General features: G+C 32.0%; 1 protein-coding gene across 1 annotated transcript; it reads right to left on the bottom strand.

The window, feature by feature from the left end:
- Positions 1-473: 473 nt before the first annotated feature.
- On the bottom strand, positions 474-4206 carry LOC109007127 (phenylcoumaran benzylic ether reductase Betv6). Its single transcript, XM_018986673.2, has 5 exons — positions 3942-4206; positions 3697-3831; positions 1340-1577; positions 931-1134; positions 474-813 (listed from the first exon to the last, which is right to left on the bottom strand). The coding sequence occupies exons 1-5, from the start codon at positions 4122-4124 to the stop codon at positions 647-649; spliced, it is 927 nt and encodes a 308-aa protein (XP_018842218.1). The 5' UTR covers positions 4125-4206; the 3' UTR covers positions 474-646.
- Between the last annotated feature and the right edge of the window lie 15904 nt (positions 4207-20110).

Below are 20110 nucleotides of genomic sequence, written 5' to 3'. Positions count from 1 at the left end.
CACTTCGTTACCTCAATCCTCTAAACATTACGGGCTTCTTCTTCTTCAACCAAGCACAAGTCAGTTCCTCCAACATCATTTTCAGATGCCGACTGGGCTGAGTACACCAAGATGACCGTCTGTCTTCAAGTGGTCTTTGTGTCTTTTATGGGAAGAGCCTTATTTCATGGAGTTCAAAGAAAGAATCGACTATGGCACGGTCTAGTACAGAGGCAGAGTACAGCGTTGTTGCCAACACAACTGATGAATTGATCTGGGTAAATAGTTGCGGAGAATTACTTTCAGTAAGTGCAGCAACTACAAGCATCAAGCATGTATTTTCATGACTGGATAGAAATTATATAATTCTGAAAGTAAGATTGCATCGAATATTGTTGTTGGTTGCGACCCTTTTCACTATGAAATTGATATTTTTATGTATTTTGATTACTTTCGATGTATGAAAATGAACCTCTTTGAAATGCCAAATTATATCCTTTACAAAAGGAGATATACCGATAAGAACTGCAGCACTCATATTTAGTAGATCACGTTTCAATTACAAGAGAGAAGCTACAAACACTCCCCGCATGGAGTCTCCAGAGTCCCATAACAACCAAACTTATTCTTATATATTAATAAAAGCAGAAGCTGGGGTTTTGATTTCTCAAACAAATTGGTCCAGGTATTCATCCACAGTGGTGTATTTGACATCTGGGTATAGCTCGGAAGCCTCCACGCCAAATGATGGCTCAATCTCAAAGTTGGTATGATCTCCCTTCACAAGAACCGAGTGGTTGATTGACAAGATCACATTGATTGGAATTGGGGACTCTGCAAGAGAAGTATCACAATTAAAAGCATGTTAACCATGATCTTGTGCACCAAGCCACTGTATTCTAGGGGTATTGAATTCACATTGGCATTGTTGGAGTTCATCAGGAAACTGACCTTGAATGTCCTTCAAAAGCTTCTCCTCTGGAACATAGATTTTCTCCAGGGTTTTGCCAATCTTCTTTTCCCAAACTGCTGCAAGCTGATTGAATGTGTAAGTGTTTTTGGGAGGCCTCACGTAGAGGATCTTGTTCAATGTTCTTGGGTCATCTACAGCTCTAATCGTGTAGGTTGCTATGTCATCTTCCTTGTTAAAAACCGCTGCAAGAAACCAAAAAAAGAAAAAGAAAAAAGAGTTGAACAGACACATACTTACATCTGGACTCATTCCAACTTCAACTCACACAACTCAATTCAGGCAAATGAATTTCCAATGTCGTGTTTGGAAAACATGGATACGCATCTTAGGATTCAAAATGTTTAAAGCCAAGTGCTTTAGAGATTAAAGAAAGGAATTGTCACATACCCCTGACATTTCCATCTCCTAAGATAATGAGTTTGTCTCTAGGAGCAGAAGTGAGTCCTGGCTGTGCCAACGTAGGTAGAAAGTACCCAGCAAAGTAGTTGGATGAAACGTAAGTGTAGGGGATGCCTTCGGCCTCAACGGCGCGGCGGATTTTGGCCTTTGTCTCAAATGCAGACTTAGCTGGCTCAACAGCATGGACACGGTCCACATCGTTTCCAAATTCCGATGGAAAGAATCTCTGAATTATGTTTGATCACCCAAAAAAACACATGTATGATAACCCAAGGACTTTCCAAGAAAATCTATTCTGGGACATGGTATTCGAAAAATAACAAGTACGAGGAGATTAGGATTAAGCCTATGGATTTGTATCAAGTTAAGATTATATTTCTCTTGTTACCCATTCATAACATGTTAACACCGTAGACTCATACCTTCTAAAGATTGTTTGAATTTTTTCTTTTAAAAAACTAGTGTTGTTAAAAGATGTACAAATGAGAATGTGCTAGTAACAGGGCTCCTCCGAATTGGAGCAGGTTGTAGATGTGAATTGTGATGTGGGGCCACCGATATTGAGCGTATGGTTCACGCCACACTCAAGTTTCTCAAGAAAGTTTCAGAATGGTCGTAAATAGTAGTGAAAATATAATGAAAAAATAATAATAAAATATTAAATAGTAATAAAAAGTAATGAATAATAAATAAATAAATAAAAAATAATAACAAAATAAGAAATAATAGTGAAATATTCTGAGAGAGTACCCAAACCTGCTTAACGATCCATCTCATCTTATTTCATCATTATAATTTTTATAGATTTTATATAAGATATACTAAATAATTAAATCTCAAAATAATAATAATATTAAAAAATAATATTTTATTCAATTTTTAATTTTCATTTAAATTCATCCCATCTTAATTTACTATTCAAATTTAATTTGAGAAAAAAGCTAAATACAGTCGCCCTATACAACTGTGGTGCAATCGAGGGCCCACCTCTCCCCTGTATGCCTCCTCTCCCTTCTCCTTCAACCCCTCTCTCCCTCTGCGTCTCGGTCAATTTGAACTAAGCACTATCTCACTTTTCTTTTCTTTTTTTCTTTCTTTTTTTTTATTTTTTGAGAGAGAGAGAATCCACGACTTGTAACTCTTTTTGTGAACTTGTACAAGAACATCAAACTGGACTGGACAAACTCACACCACACGGAGGAGGAAAAAGAATAATGGAACTATGGACAACAAGAAAGTGTATCAGTATCAATAGCTTTCAAACAAGTTTCCCCCTTATATACCCTATTAAGTAATGGTTATTTTCTTTTCCCAGTTCTCTAACCTTTGGAGGTGAAACCTTAAAGTTGATTCGGGATCGAGCCCTTTGAAGTGATGGTGAATCAGACTCCAACCGAATCAATTGCAGTCTATTCTGCTTCTCCCTCTTTCTTCTAGTTCTTAATTCTGTGTTTTCAAGTTGTGGCTGCTGGTTTCTCTAACGATTTACTGGAGTTTTTGGATTGTCATGAGTTGTTTTCTTGGTTTTGTTAGCAACTGCTGTTGCTATCCACAAATGAAAATCTTGAATATGTCTGTTGATTCTGAAATTGGAATTGGAAGAAAGTGTATGGGTTTACAAATTGGTCGGGGTAGTGGTAAACTGAAACTTTGGAGAAAGTTTCAAGTGGATTTGGGAGAACTGAAATTGAGTTTATGAACAGGGAGAGATCTGCAGTGGGTTTGAAAATTCTTCTTCAACCTTCTTCTTATTTTATTTTTTTTTCATTAACACTAACGTGATGCTTGTGTCAGATGATTGCATGCCGACTCCCGTCGCAATTGTAAGTAGCGGAGCTGTTAACTTAAAGTAATTAATGGAGGGGAGAATGTGAATACTTTTTTAATATTATTATTAATCTAAAATTTTAAAATTAGATTCTTTATTATATTTTATATAAAAAAATTTAAAAAAAATATAAAGATCAAATCCTTTATCAAAGCCATGCCTTACTTACACTTTGACTTGTGTTCCTCATTCCACAGAAAAACGAGTATTGTCTATGAAAAACAACCAGAGGAAATGAGGTGATTAATCAGTATGGAGGATGCTAGACTGTTAACACTCTTCAGAAGTTCAGTCAGTATTTTGTATCAGGATTTGGTGAATAAAATGACCAGAACAAAAGAGATAAGGATTTTGTCTCCAAACATTTTCTGTAATCAAGAAAAATAGACCCAACATGTCTTTTCCGCTAAAACAATGCTAATCATATGCATGAAAATCCAATTACATATTCGATCGATTGAAAATATGAAAAGAATGAAACGACAGGGTCTGGTTTGAGTATTTTAGAGACACCAACCTTAACATTACCAGCTTCTTTAATGGCAGCAATGATCTTGACCTGATCTGCTAACTGCAGGTGTCCAACCGTCGATATCACCACATCCACCTGCTTAATCGCCTTTACCAAGCTCCCATGGTCGTAGAGATCTCCCTGCAATATTACCACAGTAATTTCAGACCATCATTTCCCAAACACACACAGACACGAACACTGAGAGAGAGAGAGAGAGAGAGAGAGAGAGAGAGAATAGATGTAGGTACATGGAGCAAAGTGACGCCCAAGTTCTTGAATTTCTCGACGAGTTTTCCCTTAACGGGATCGGAGAGAGTGCTCTCTCTGACAAGAGCAAAGGTGGGGTGGCCAGACTTTGCGCTTGCTTCGACTATGAATTTTCCGATGTAGCCGGTGCCTCCGATGAACAAGATCTTGCTTTTCTCAGCCATTTCAGAAAGTCTTCTGCAAAAATTAGAGAAATTTTACGAAAGTGGTGGAGACAGGGGAAGGAAGAAAAGGACTATCGTATGATTCCTGAACGGGTGGGCAGGGATATTTATCGTTGAGACGAGACGTACAAACTACAAAGTTACTATAATAGGCTTCCATTTCTCACAAATTTGCTTTAATATTTATTATTTTTTACAAGAATAAATATTTATTATTTAATTTTAATATTTATTATAAAAATTTGTCTTTTATGATGAGTTTTATAATTTATAGTCACGAATAATTTTCCTAAATTGATATAGTATATTTTAAGTAACATTTTATTTAAGTGACAAACTTTAAAAAATCATCTAAAATGCTTAAAATCAATATGAGAATGACAAACTTAGTAATTGTTTGGATTCGAAAATGACTTGAGATGACTTGAGATGAGCTGAGATGAGTTGAGATGGATTGTGAATAGTAATGAGATGAGTTGTAAATAGTAGTGAGATTTGTGAGTTAAAGTTGCTGAATAGTAATGAATAGTAGTGAGATGAGTTAAGATGAGTTGAGATGAGCTGAGATAACTTGTGAATCCAAACAAGCGTTTGAAAATAAAATGGATTCAATTATCTTAAATCATCAATAAATATTAAAAAATACTTTAGCCACAGATATATTTTACAAATGTAAACTCATAAACTTACGTCATTTGATATAATACGTCAAGTAGTAAAATTATTTTTACAATAAAATAAATTTGGCGCATCACCTAAATTACATCAATTTATGACTTTAATTTATAAATCTCATTGTAAATCTAAGGCTTCTCAAGAATCTTAGATGATGCAGCTCAATTTTTTGTCATCAAAGTTTTCAAACTTTTCTTCGAACTCTAAAGATTCTTTATCTATCATCGAGATTTTAAAGAGTAATGTTCTATATAGTTATTATTTGTGCAAATATCACATATTCTTTTTTTTTTTAAATGAGATTTATTATTAAAAATTAATTTTTTATGTGAATCTTATTTTTATAACTTTTTTTTTTCAAAATGAATGTGCAGCATCACGTAATTTATAACTACAAATATTTTCGTAATTTTGGAGCATTCTCATTGGTTTAGTCAAAGTTGAAGGATGATTAAAATTTAGATCATATGTGCAAAAAAGACCTCACATTGGATTGTACATCTCTAAAACAATTTAGATTTCTGTTACAGTGGTTGGCCAAAGATGAAGAATTACAATTAATTCACCAAACATTAGAATATTAATTTTTCACTCTACAATTGGATCTTAAAATGTCTTGTAGGTGTAGATTTTTTATTGACATTGAAATGAGTATGTTGCTATATATTTGGTTAGTAAACAAGAATTTTAGATAGAATTTTAGATAAGTTTAATCTCAATTTTGGTTATTAACATTAAATTACCTTTGAAAATATGATTTTTTTAATTTTAATTTAATTACAATATAATTATTATTAATATTAAATTGGTAGAATTATAAAATGTAATACAAATAATTTAAATAAAAAAATTATTAATTTAATAATATTTTATTATTATATAAAGGATGAATGAATAATTTAATATAAAAATTGAATTTAAATAGAATAAAAAAATATAAAAAAAATAATATTGATTAAATTTTAAAGATACACTTGACAACTAACCAGGATGCTATTAGTCAGTCCGATATTTTCTCCGGAATTCTATAACACTGAATTGGCCCAACAACTCCTAGGTTTTACTGTAAAGGTTTGGTGAGGCGAGAAAAAATGCAATGCCCTTTGAAAACAATAAAGCCAAAAAAAAAAAAGTTGACCGTATAAGTAGCTGCCACGTCGGATAGTCTTCTAGAAAAACATTGAATCCACCTGTGAAATTAGACAGGTTCATTACTACCATTTATTATTTTTAGATGAGCATTGTATCTGACTCGTAATATGGTGAGGTTCATTGTGGTTAGGCTTTTTATTTTTGTCCTAAGAGCACTCCCAATGCTCTTGTAATATATATATATATATATATATATATAAAATATAAAGAAAGATAGCTAAAAGTTTTTTCTATTAAATTATCTATTCTATTTCTATTTTATATTTAATTATAGTAAATCTTCTACATATAGAAGTAACAATTCATTCCTCTAAATAATTTTTTATTATTTTTTTCTCATTTCATCATTTTTCTTTTTTATCTTATTTTTATTTTAACTATTTTATCACTTTTATACTAGTCCCACTCTATTATCTCTCATCTACTCTCTAACATCCGTTTATAGTTCATTCGACTTTTATGCATGCAGAAATTTTAATATTGTTAATAATAAAGGCATGTATTTTTTTATCGTTTTATTCTTTTTTTTAAGTAATTTAAAATATTACATTATACATAAAGAAATATTACAAATATCAAAATATATGATGTATAGAGAAATATTTAAAATATATACTGTGTAGAGAATATAATATTTGAAATAAATAAAAAAAAATTAAAAAATATAATATTTAAATGACATAAAAAAAATAGATAAGTTGATGTATGACGTATTGTAAAAGTCAATATATAAAATAGAAAAAAAGAATTTTGATAATATATTTTAAAAAATAAAATAGAAAAGCCATTGGAAGTACTCTAAGCTTTTTCCATCAAACCTAAGCAACTCAAACAAACTAAGAAGCTTAAAACCCTAATAAAAAAATAAGAAGTTAATGCGGCACAATTAAAAATTTAGACGGTCGCTATCTGTTTGTTTTATGTGTATTTTTTATAGACAATGTTTTCGAGAAACATCCACTTAAGGTGAGTTTGTATTTGGTTACCAAACTCATCTCAACTCATCTCAACTCATCATTATAATTTTTTCAAATTTCAATACAAAATATAATAAACAATTCAGCTTTTTCAAATTTTAAAATAATAATAATATTAAAAAATAATATTCTAACAATATTTTATCATCTCAACTCAACTCAACTCAACTCACTTCAACATCCAAACACAAATACTTCATGTTTGAACCTCCAATTATTTTAGAAAAAAAATCAACTTTGGTAGGTGACGTTTCAACATCCATTTTTTTTTTTCTTTTAAAGAGAAATTATTTATATAATTATAAGATGTACAGTCTCAAAATAATTATTTTTTAAATAATACGCCGAACTTATTCACTATAAAATTGTACGTAAATTACGTATTTGACATGTACATTAATAACGAGTTTTGTATTTGAGCAATATTAGATATAATTTTAAAATATGTAAAATTCATACATTTATTTTAAAAAAGAATGAGATCTATTATTAAAAAAAATTATTTAAAATTTTTTTTTTTTTAATTTTAAAAAATTAACGTACAGACAGCTTACAAATCCTAAAAATAAAAATATCATTTTTTTTTGTATTTATATTTATAAGAGTAAAGCTAATGACATAGCACGCGCAGATATGATTGATATCATGTCATATAAATATTAAAAAATACCATTCATCATCTCTATGTCATACACACTTATTTTTATTTTTTATTTTTTTATTTTTATTCTTTAGTAGGTGTATAGTATAAAGATGATGAATAGAAAATCTGATAAATATTAAAATAATTTTATGACTACCCATGGATCTAAATGATGAAATAAATCCTTTGAAAATAAATTTAAAAAAAATGGTACCCAAATTCCCTTTAGATCATCCACCGTTGATCCCACACCCCATACCTGACATGTGGGGTTTTATTTTTTTTTCTTCTATTTCTTTTAACAAAACTTGAAGAGAGATTGGTTAGAGAGAGAGGCCAAGGAAAACTTGAGCAGAGAGAGAGAGAGGGGTCGATGAGAGCTTGAGGAGAGAGAGAGACATCAAAGACAGAAAACTTGAGAAGAGTGAAGCCGTGATGAACTTGAGGAAGGAGAGGGAGAAATGTCAGATTTTGAGATTGAGGGAAGGGGAGAGAGAGGTTGAAGGTGATGGCTCGATGTGACATAAAGTTGAAAAAACAAAAAGTGTAAGAGCATTCTCATTGAATTAACTAAAAGTTAAATCCAATGAGAATTTATCTGTTAGGTGAATAAATTGCTCACATTGAATTAGTTATATTCCAAATATAGCTACAGTAATATCCAAACTAATTTTCAAATTTGGAAGACACTATTCATTCATCAAATCATTTTTATATTATTTCTTTTTCTTTCCTTTTAATATTAATTATTTCTCTCTCCATTTTAAATGACAATTGAAAAAATATAATTAGAATACAATTACAAATTAATATATAATATTATAAATAGTAAAATATGAAAAAATAAAATAAATTCATAATTAAAAAAATTTTAAAATTATTAATTACTTATTACTATATAATGAATAAATAGATAATTCAATTTGGAGATTTGATGTGAATAGTCAAAATTAAATTCATCTTATATTATTTTATTGTCATATAATGAAAAAATAGTTATTCCAATGTGGAGATTTATATAAATGGAATAGCTAAAAGTTAAATTCATCTTACATTCATAAAAAATGTACTTTAATTTAACTATTCCAATGAGAGTGCTCTAAGGTGTGGTAAAACAATAGCTAAGGTATAGTAGAATTCATTGCAAAAAGTTTGCACCGCAAGTTGTAGGAATATTTTTTTTATTTATTAAAATCAGGCATTTTTGTAACGTTAGTATTTTTTTTAATAAAAGAAATTACGTAGCGTTTCCATTTAAAGTTGAATCATTATAATTTTTAATGAAATTTTTTTTAATGAATAAATCTTCACAATTTCCTAATATTTCATACTCTATATTATTTTAATTTTTTTTATCAAATATTTATTATATGAATAATGAATAGAAAATTTGAAATAATTTAAAAATAATATTCTCAAAAAAAATTTTTAAAATATAAAATGTAGAGTGTGGTAGAAGTTGTGTAACAAAATTCTTTTTTAATTGCATAACGTTTGGTTGAGAGTGCTTTATTGGGTTTAAAATTTAGAGTAATTTGTATGGATTTATACGAGTAGTAAATAAACATAGCGTTTATATGGGATTTGCAAATTTTGCCCTCATTAAAAATGTGTTTTTTTTTTTTTTCCGAATAATATTAGATATAATTTTAAGATGTACAATCTACACACAATCGTTCTAAGAAAATGGTATCTATTATGAAAATAAAAATGAAAATTTGGATTTTTTTATATGTAAATCTCAATTTTTTTTTAACTTATACGAAATTTACATATTTTAAAATCGTATAGATATATTTTTATTACCTTCTTGCGTATGCAAAATCTTTTTCCTTTTTTCTATAGTCCTGCGTCATTATCATTATCTATAAAGAAAAATGTTATTTGTATTTAACAAATACTTACTTCTCTACGTATTAGTTATTGATATGCTAGAAATTATGAAATTTGAAATTTAGAATTTAAATTTAAAAATAAAATTGATAAAATAAATTTTATAAATAAATTGTAAGTATATATAATAATACTCTATCTATAAATGGCTGCCGATCATGTGGCCGTTACCATTTTGAATTTATTTTTTTACCAGACATAGCTATTATTCTCTTTATTAGGCAAGTTTACTTTTCTATATGCAAGTGTCTTCTATCATATTCGGAACAGAACTTCTACAGACAACCGCGTTGCGTCCCCATCGCGGCATCGATGCCCATGTGGCAAAACGAAAACGGCATCGTTTCGAATAAACAATGATCTCTCCTTCGTTCTTCCCTTTCCCTCTCTGATTTTTTATTTCCTTCGATTTCCTCACCTTTCCTTCTCCGAATCCTCCTTTCCCCTTTGCCAGTGCTGTTTGTAAGTTTGAGACATCTGAAGGTAGGACCTTTGTGGTGTTATCAAAAGAAAAAGAGAAGGAAAATGACAAATCAAAGGCATCATCCGTTGAAGCTGGATTATCTTCCAATGAATGTGTTCGGATTTCTTAAAATAAGATTCGTGATGGATATGGTAAATGCTCTAAAAGCCACAAAAAGATCCCTGCCAATCTCACTCAAGTAATCGATCAACTTCTTGATATAGTGTTAAAATACAGTTTGCCAAAAAACCACGAAGTTGGTGTGAGTAAATTATCTTCTATGGAGGTTCATGAACCTGCTACAAAGGTGAAGGGTAAAGGTGTAAATCAAAGGTCGATGATACAATGAAATTAGAGTCTGAAGCTGAAAGATCTGCAGGGCTTGCTAAGGAGACTTTTGTTCTCAAGTTATTAAGTGACGTTATTCTGATGTACGTACATGGAGTTGAAGTTATACTCAAACGAGATCTGAAACGTGGGGAAATCGAAGGAAAGAAAAATCAGAGAGGAAAAGGGAGAACGAAGGAGGGATTGTTGTTTATTTGAAACGATGCGTTTTGCCACGTGGGGCCGATGCCGCGATGGGGACGCAACGCGGTTGTCTATAGAATTTTTGTATTCGGAATACTGAGAGGTGAACAAAGTAATGTTTTGAATATCGTAGTAAAAGTCGTATCGATTAAGACATTGAAATAAAATATTTCGATATCGATATCATTTCATGTACTGTTTAGGAATAGTCGATATACGAATAAATTATATATATAAATTATATTCTAAAATAATAGTCTATATATGAATAAATTATATATAAATATATATATAAATTATAAATAATTTAATCTGAATTGAAGGTCAAAAAATAAGCTTGTAGTTTGAAAAAAAAATGAAAGGCCCAAATATCGGCCGGTACCAACCGAAATATAGGCCGGTACAGGTCGAAATTGAGGCTACCGGCTGGTATTTAGGCCAGTACGAAACGTATGTGGTACTATACTAGCTCAACGGCTGGTACGGAAAATTTTGACCGTACTGGCCGGTACGGTACAAAATTGAAAACAATAAAATAAAGTAAAAACAATCAAAAAAAAAAAAATCAAAAGATAAAAGGATTGTCTTGACTCTTGAGGATTTCTCAAACAAAAATAGAGATGTTTTTTTAGGTTCAATTTTGAATTCAACTACTTGCACAAAGTTTCATTTAATATTATGACAATCAATTAGGTTGCTGTATTTTGAAGAAAACAAGGTAAGTGTGAGGTCTAGTTTTATTTTAGACCTTGTCAATTGCCAGTTCTTTTAATTGTAAGTCGGTATGTAAAATATATCATTCACATCACTTATCTGACATAATAGAAACACTCGTCAACCATAATATAAGTTATGCGAATAATGTGTTCTACATACCGGCTTGCAAATAGAAAAACTGGTCAATAGTAAAGAGTGTAACTTAAAGAGAACGATTTCATATCTTAATCTAAATTGATTTCGTTTCAAATTTCTTTTTATAGAAATTTTTATTTTGCTATGTGATTCTCATAAACAATAAAAATAAATAGAAAAGGCACAAAAGCAAGCAAAATATAAAACAAAACTTCAATGAAAATATCAAACTACAAAAACCGAAAAAAAAAACTATCCAACCGATTCCAACGGGAGCATGGCAAGAAGAGGTAATACATGATCAACTTTGAGCTACCAAAACGGCGTGTATGTGTGTTGAATGAAGTGAAAAAGAGGGTGGCGGAGGGTGGAGTGACACTTGGAGGATAGTTGTGGGGAGATTAACCAACAGATTTCACTGCCAAAATCTGAAAATTGAGAAAGGTGAAAAAAAAGTGACGTTATTTTATAAAACTGATCATCATAACAATTATTTTGTATTAAAAAAAATGATACAACTTATCACATTAATAAAGTATATAAAAAGTATCTAAAAATAATTGTACATAAAATTTTTGAAACTAAAATAATATTCATTCATTATAAGTATATTATAAAATATATAAAAATCACTGCATATAAAATTTTTAAAATTAAAATAATATTCCTTCGTTATAAGCGTACGATAAAAACATAACTTTACTATATAATTATTTTATTTTGAAATCAAATCAAAGTTTTTTTAACATAAGATATTCCTATTGCATTTTTTGCAAGTTCATGAGTCACAATGATCAAATTTTCGTTAGAGTATTTTTCATGTCTGTGATTAATATTCCTGTGTTGTTCCAATGAGGTTCAGTATATATCTTTAATATCATTGGAGTGGTACCAGCACCGCTCAGACTTACCGTTAGTTGTTTTTGTAAATTGTTTTTTATTTTTTTGTCCATATTTTTTTAATGTTTTTAAATAGTTTTAAAAAATAAAAAAAAATATACATTAATACACTTAAAATCACTTTTTTAATTACCAAGTAAGAAAAAAAATTTTTTTTATCAAGCAGTACATTTGAGCTGTTAAATTAGGGAGGCAAAATAGTTTTTATCATATTATTGACCATTTGTAGAGCATCTACCCCTAGAATTCCTTAATCTCAGGCTCTCAGCTCAGTTCTAGCTTGAAGTGCAAGATAGGTCACTCTACTAGAAAAGCATCTGGATATGTCTCTTTTCATTCTCATTGTTGCTATTGCGCGCTCTGCCCTACAGTCACGCACAATTATTCCAACTCCAACTTTATAGAGAATTTTGTCGATTGGTGCATCTCAATTTGGTGGTGCCTCCCATCAACCGTTTGGTCTTGTGGATGTTAAACTCAATTTTAAATGGACAACCTTATATTTTAAGCTACAATTCAAAAAAATTCTATAAATATACATGACTTTATATGATATAGTAAATCTATTTTACAATAGAATAATGTTACATACAGTTATAAAATATGTAATCATCGTGCAATTATTTGAAAAAAAAAGGTTCACTATTAAAAAATTTATTTATTTTTTTATGTAAGTTTTGTATTTACTCACTATTTTTAAAAATATTATGCGGTACTTATATACTCCACGACTATAAATATCATTTTTTTATAATAAAATTAATTTTATAATCTTAATTTATAAATTTATTTTTATAACATCACGTGACTAAAATATTATATTTTTTTATAAAAGGATAACTCTTACCATGGTTGTTAAGTAGTGTTAGGAAAGGTGGGGTGTATCCTCGATCTTTTTTTATCCCGGATCTCACTACTCCAGTACTCCTATTTGTTGAATTAATCATATTGACCGACACCATGATAAGATAAGGCCCCATGATTATTGTGTATAGTCCAAGAAATCGTAATTATCCCCATCTCCTGCATTAGTATTGATAAGGTGTCAAAAATTACATGATTAAGCTGTTAAAGAGAACGAATTATTTAATTAAAAAATAAATTAAGCACTTAATTATGTAATAGTTTTTATTACTTGACTCAATGTTAAATTTTGATATTTTACACTTGAAAAGAGTTGTAATGCAGTTGGTCCACACTAAAAATTAATATTCCAAATTTTACTCTCATATCTTACTTATGTTGTAGGGCATTGTGGGAAAGATGTTGAAAGTACATGGGTATTATTGGAAATACTCAACTAACATGACAGTAACCAAAGAAATGCACTGCATGGCAAAAGAAAGGGGCTAGGGATCGGAAACAAAACAAAGAAAAGAAATGAAAGAGGGCTTCATGCACGGACAGCGAGCTTCACACATGCCGAAATGCACTGCAGGGGAGGCATGATTGTGGCCTCACAGCAGGGCACTCACACGAACGCATCCTGTAGGAACCTGGGCTGGATCGAGCGGCTCAAGAAGATGCACTGCAGAGAGGGATCGTGGCCTCACAGCAGAGCAGTGCACTGCAAAGGAAAACGAATGAGCAGCTCACACGGGCAGACCACTCACGCGAAACGCTGGGCTGGAATTGAATTGGTGCTGGGCTGAGATGCAAAACGCACGAAAAGGAATGCAAAACGCAGGGGCTGGAGACGCAAAACGGCATGGTGACTCAAAACGTAAAGGGAAACAAAGGGACGCAGAGTATAAAAGGAAAAGAAAATTTTCGTGCGCCGTCTCTTGTTTTTTTGCTTCTTCGATTTTTTTATCTCTCGCTTTTTCTTTTAGAAAATTTCGGCTTCAGTTTTTTTGGGTTGGAGATGATTTTATTTTATTAGTAGTAGAGATTCTGAAATTTTATTAGCAGTTTCGTGATGCACAGAGCACTTGTTTATGAGTTTGAGTTTAATTGTTTTAATTTCTATTTCCTTGAGAGAGTAATGTTAGGCTAAGTTTACAGCTTGAGCTACAAGATATGGATTCGCTTGCACTAAACTATTGATTAGAGTGACTTTGATATGATAAAAATCCATTTTATAGATTTGCAAGTTGATTTTGTTGAGATAAGTCAAAACCAAAAACTCTTGTTCTTGTTCTACTGTTGACGTAAGGCAAATCAGAAACTTGGTAATATTACAAGGTTTTTCATGGTAAGTATTCATAGTAAATCTATTTGCACTCTATAGATACTTTAGACTGAAAATCTGGTTTTAAATCTTTATCTTCCAATTGTTAATGCTTAGACTAGATTGATAATTGAGTTATAGAGTTAGATCTCTTAATCAGAGTTTGGAAAAGGAGGAAACATTCTTGTAGCCCAAGTGTTTGTTTTATTGCTTCTTACAAGTTTAAGTCAACTTCTACACATTTCTTTTAAATCTCTTGATTCTTAGTAATTTTAGAAAAATAGATTCACTTTTATTTTCAGGTTTACTCGTGCTTGAACTTTCCAACAATTTCACTCTTAATTAATTCCACACTCTCTTAGTAAATAGCCTCATTTTGGTGTCGATATAGTTAGTGGTTAACTTTTGAAATTTATTTCTCATTTCTTATTTTCTTGTTCATTACTAGATCATTTAAGTTTACTGTTTTCTCATCATTTCAAAATTTCTTGTCACCACAAACGGTAATATGTTATCTTGTGAATATGAAATGTTTGCTAAACTCTTATTGTCTTTGTGAATTCAATCTTAAGATTTACTCTTGTATTACTTCGACAGTTTCTATACTTGGAAGTCAAAATTAAAAGATGATCATATTGAATTAATCATGCATATTGACCGACACCATGATAAGATAAGGCCCCATGATTATTGTGTATAGTCCAAGAAATCGTAATTATGCCCATCTCCCGCATTGGCGTGCAGACGAAAGTAAGTTTCCCATTCATCCATAATTAAAGGAAATTTGAAGTGCATTTATACCACTTCAGAAATATTTTTGTATTTTCTAATTATACTCCACCTAATCTCAAATACAAAGCCTTCTGTTTTCTCCTAAGGAAGTTTTTCATTGATGAAAAGATTATTTTTCATCTTAATAATAAATAGGGGTGAAGTTCTCAATAAATACCCAATTGAAATTAATACAATCCTTTATAAAATGAAAATTAAAAAAAAATAAAATTCTAGAACGGATAAATTGATTCCATGCACATATATAAAAAAGATAAACATTCTCACCATTCTTTTTTTAAAAAAAAAAAAAGAAAAAAAAAAAGAAATCAACTTTATTGATCAATCCTTTATAACAAGGAGGAAATGCATGAGGGATACTCCTTCATGTTAACAATGACATCTGAAATGGTTAATGAATTTTTTGCCAAAACATGGACAACAACATTTGTATTCCTTCTAATATGGTTCACTTCCCACTTGTGATAATACCACAGATTCTCCATAGCTTTATTCACAGACATTCCCGCACTTGTCCAAGAGTCCTCTTAACTTTTAATGGCCTTAGTGACTTGAAGAGAATCACCCTCAAGAATCACATTCCTCAAACCCATCTCTAGTCCAAACACTGTTGCTTGAAGTACCCCAAATGATTTAGCTAACAGAAATTTTGAAAAAAATTTTTTGTTCATTCTCAGGGTAGTTATAACCTTCACTTCCCAATCTCGAGCTATAACACCTATTCCAATCTTGCACTAGTCTTGTCAATAGCAGAATCCCAGTTAAGTTTAAAGATATTCATAGGAGGTTGTTCCCAACTAGCTGCTATATTATTCATTGAGGTTGACTTGAACACTTGTTGGTTTTGCACTTCTTGTAGGTTCAGCAAACTATCTTGTGAATTCCTCACCACAATGTTGGGATCAGTAATTCTGCTTTAAAGATGAATTCATTCATTCTTAGCCAGATTTTCCTTGCCACAACAGCCACTTCCTTCATCTCTTCTTTACCCAAAGTAATCGACATATCTTCTATCATTTCCAAAAAAACTCCTATTACAAAAATTAATCTTTTGAATCTTCTTAGATCATGGTCCCCAGACATCTTGTGCTGCTACACACTCCCAAAGTGCATGAACCTCTGTTTCTTCTGCATTAGAACATATAGGGCACTCAGGATGCTCCACTACCTTCTTCTTGAACAGGTTAACTTGAGTTGGTAAAGCTTCACTCTCTACAGAAAAACCTTATCTACTAGTGGGACTTGCAATTTCCATGAGTTGCCAAACCCTCTAATGGTTATAGCTGCTGGAGGACTGATTCTTAGGTGCCATATGTAACTCTTTATATAAGTGATAAGCACTCTTTGACAGTGAACTGACCATTTGATGATCCTTTCCATATTAACTTCTTAAAGCTGTTAGATAAGCTAATAGGGATTTGCATAATCAGATCAGCTTCTTCATTTGAAAAAAATATCCTCAAGCAGATCAATTCTCCATGTTTCTGTTCCAACATCAATAAGCTCATGTACTTTGGCACTACTCTCCAAGATTTTCTTAGGGCTTTGAACCTTGGCTGGTGTAAGCTTGGGTATCCATTTATCTTTCTATATGTGTGCTTGATCTCCACTTCCTATTCTCCAAATTGTACCTGTTCCAATCAAGGGTCTTGCTACAACTATGCTCCTCCATATAAAATAAGGCTTGTTGCCCAAACTAGCCTGCATGAAAGAAGTTCCCTGGAATTACTTGGCTTTTAACACTTGAGAAGCTAAATATTGAGGGTTCCTAATTAATCTCCAACATTGTTTAGCAAGCATTGCAAGATTGAAGCTCTTCATGTCTCTAAAGCCCATTCCTCCTGCTGATTTGGCCTTGCCCATAGTGTTCCATTCAATCCAATGTATTTTCTTCTCATTTTCTTGTTATCCCCACGAGAAATTATGCATAACTCTGTTGATGCTCTTAAGAAGACTGCTTGGTAGCTTGAAAATACTCATATTGTAAGTAGGTAGAGCTTGCACTACTGCATTGAGGAAAATTTCCTTATCAGCTTGAGTAAGTGTTTTCACTTTGTGACTGCTAACTCTCAATCTCACTTTATCCAGTATACTCCTAAAGGACTTTTCTCGAGATCTTCCCATAACTGTAGGCGAACCAAGGTATTTCTCATATGACCTTGTTGATCTAATTCCAGCAATACGCAGAATGATGTGTTGAGTCTCTCGAGCTATGTTCTTGCTAAACTAGATTGAAGTCTTCTCCATATTTAATCTTTGGCCAAAGGCCCTTTCATAAATATTTAGGAGACTTATCAACCTGCTCAATTTAATAGAGTTAGATTTGCAAAACAAGAGGCTATCATCTGCAAAATAGAGATGGTTAATGTGAATTTTTCCTCTAGCAATAGGAACACCAATAATAAGGCCTCCTTGTTCTGCATTCTTGAGTATGGAACTCAAAGTTTCTGAACATATGATAAAGAGGTAAGGTGATAAAGGATCACCTTACCTAATACCCCTTGAAGGCTTAAAAGGGTTTTGTGGAACACCATTTATCATAATTGAATACGAGAAATATTCTATACACCACTAACTCAACCCACGTTTGTTCAAAATCCAGCTTACTCATCACGGCCTTGAGAAAACTCCATTCAATCCTACCGTATGCTTTGCTCAAATCAAGTTTCAAAGCCATATACCAAGTTTTCCTTGCAAGTTTACAATTCATTGTATGCATAGCTTCAAAGGCTACTATGATGTTGTCTAAAATTAAGTTGCCAAGTACAAAGGTTGACTAAATAGGAGAAATGATTCTAGGTAATAGTTTTTTCAGACTGTTGGCTAAAATTTTGGAAATTAGCTTATAAATGACATTACAAAGAGATATAGGCCAGAAACCAGACACTTTGACATGTGATTTCTTCTTAGGAATGGGAGCATTAAATGTGTCATTGACATCATCAACTCTTCCTTTTGAATTAAGCACAAATAACACTCCCTCACTAACCTTTTTCCTAACTGTACTCCAATGTTGTTGATAAAAAACTGATTGAAATCCATTTGGCCTAGGAGAGCTTAAAGCATTCATCTGAAACATTGCATCTCTTCCTGAGTAGTGTTAGGTCTAAGAAGTTCTCTATTAATTTATGCATTAACTTTTGGTTCCATCATAATCAAGCAATCTTCAATTTCTTCTGGTCCAGAGGTGGTAAAAAGCTCTTGAAAGAATCTTTGTAACTGATCATTGATTTCTTCATAAGTTGATACCTCCATAACATCATATCAACTTCCTTCTAGAGTAGATTCATTTTGTCAGTCAGGTCACCTTTGTTTAGCTGCTGGAGATCTGAAATCCGAGATATCTTAGTATTGATAGCTCTCTCTGTATTGCCAAACTGTTGTTTACTCCATATCATCAATTTCTCTTGGTATTTCTTCAACCCTTCAGTTGTGTAATTGAGTTTATTTTTTGACATCCTAGGTTTACTCCAAGCACCCTGAATGATTTGACAACACTCTTCTCTTTGAGCTCAGTGAGAGTCATATCGAAATGATAAGTGGGTTGTGATAAGAACTTTGAGCTGGCATGGTACAAATAACAGTGTTTGTGAACATATCATTCCAATAAGAATTTCCAAAGGCTCTATCAAGTCTTTCTTTAGTGAATGCTTTCCCATGCCTATTATTGTAGCATGTAAACTTGTTTCCAACGAATCCCAAATCACTCAGACCACATTCCTCTACTGCTAGTCTAAAATCCTCCATTTCTTTGTAGGGTCTCACTACTCCCCCATACTTCTCATTATTATGAAGAATCTTATTAAATTCCCCCACACAAAACCATCCCATCTCACTCTTAGGTTTGATTACTTTGAGAAGAAGCCAACTTTTAGGTCTTTTTGTAGCCAAAGGATTTCCATAAAACCCTGTCAATATCCAGTCCTTACCTTCCAGGTATTGTGAACTCTTAATGAGATGTGATTTTGGTTGTTGGACTCTAGTTTAGCATCAACATCATCCTTCCACATAAAGGCAAGACCCCTACTAAGTCTTCTACCATCCACTACAAAACTATTCTCATAATTCAACCACTTCTTAATTTGTTCCACATTGTTCCCCTTGCATTTAGTTTCAATGAGAAAAATAAAATTTGGGAGCTTATTCTTCACCATAAGCTGGAGATCTCTAACCGTCCCAAAGTTTCCAAGCCCCCAGTAGTTCCAACTAATGTAATTCATGGTTGTTGGTGGAGCTACAAGGCAACCTCCACCAACTCTTCACAGTTTGACCCTTTAACAACCACGGTTTCAATCTTTTATTTTTTTTTTTAAATTATTAGTAGGGTATTCTTTCAATGTAACATTATAATTCCTTTTTCTAGCTCCATTGTTATCCAGGTTCCTTCCTATATCAACAATACAAGCAGCAAAGAATGTCCCTTGCTCTCCTCTTCCAGCTTGCTTGTCTTTTGGACTTTTCCAACAATTGAATTTGATTAGACAAAAAAACATCAAAAGAGCTTACTTGGGATATGAGGGAAGATTTTGTATGATTGTTATCAACTGTGCTCTCCCTTTTGTTATGGTTAGAATCTTCCATATCTTCCTTGAAACCTTCCTTCTTCATAACAATATCGTATTGATTAGGCTTGCCATCCACATTGGCATTATCTGTGTGATCAAGAGAGTGAAAAATTGGGGTAACTATAGCCTTACAAATTCCCTCCACCTTTTCGTTTGAAATTCCCATAGGATCTGCTTCCTTCCTTGTATGATTATGACTTTCCTTAATAACAGTGTCTTCCTTAATTGATTCCTTAATCCGCACTTGACTTACCAACTTGCCTTTTTTTTTCTTCATCACTATCCCTCACTACCAAGTCCCATGGTTGTTTCTCCTCTTGTGGTGGTTGAGCTGTGTCACCACCATATTTCTTTTCACAACTACCTCTGGTTT

The sequence above is a fragment of the Juglans regia genome, chromosome 6 (assembly GCF_001411555.2).
Source record: "Juglans regia cultivar Chandler chromosome 6, Walnut 2.0, whole genome shotgun sequence".
NCBI classification, from domain to species: Eukaryota; Viridiplantae; Streptophyta; class Magnoliopsida; order Fagales; family Juglandaceae; genus Juglans; species Juglans regia.
This window is presented reverse-complemented; position numbering and strand designations above follow the sequence as displayed.

What these genes read in the sequence shown, in the direction of transcription:
- LOC109007127 (XM_018986673.2), bottom strand. Translation starts at nt 4,124, where the DNA reads ATGGCTGAGAAAAGCAAGATCTTGTTCATCGGAGGCACCGGCTACATC. An exon ending in TGGGCGTCACTTTGCTCCAT is followed by an intron (nt 3,832 to 3,941) that starts GTACCTACATCT and finishes GTAATATTGCAG; the next exon opens with GGAGATCTCTACGACCATGG. An exon ending in AAGAAGCTGGTAATGTTAAG is followed by an intron (nt 1,578 to 3,696) that starts GTTGGTGTCTCT and finishes AACATAATTCAG; the next exon opens with AGATTCTTTCCATCGGAATT.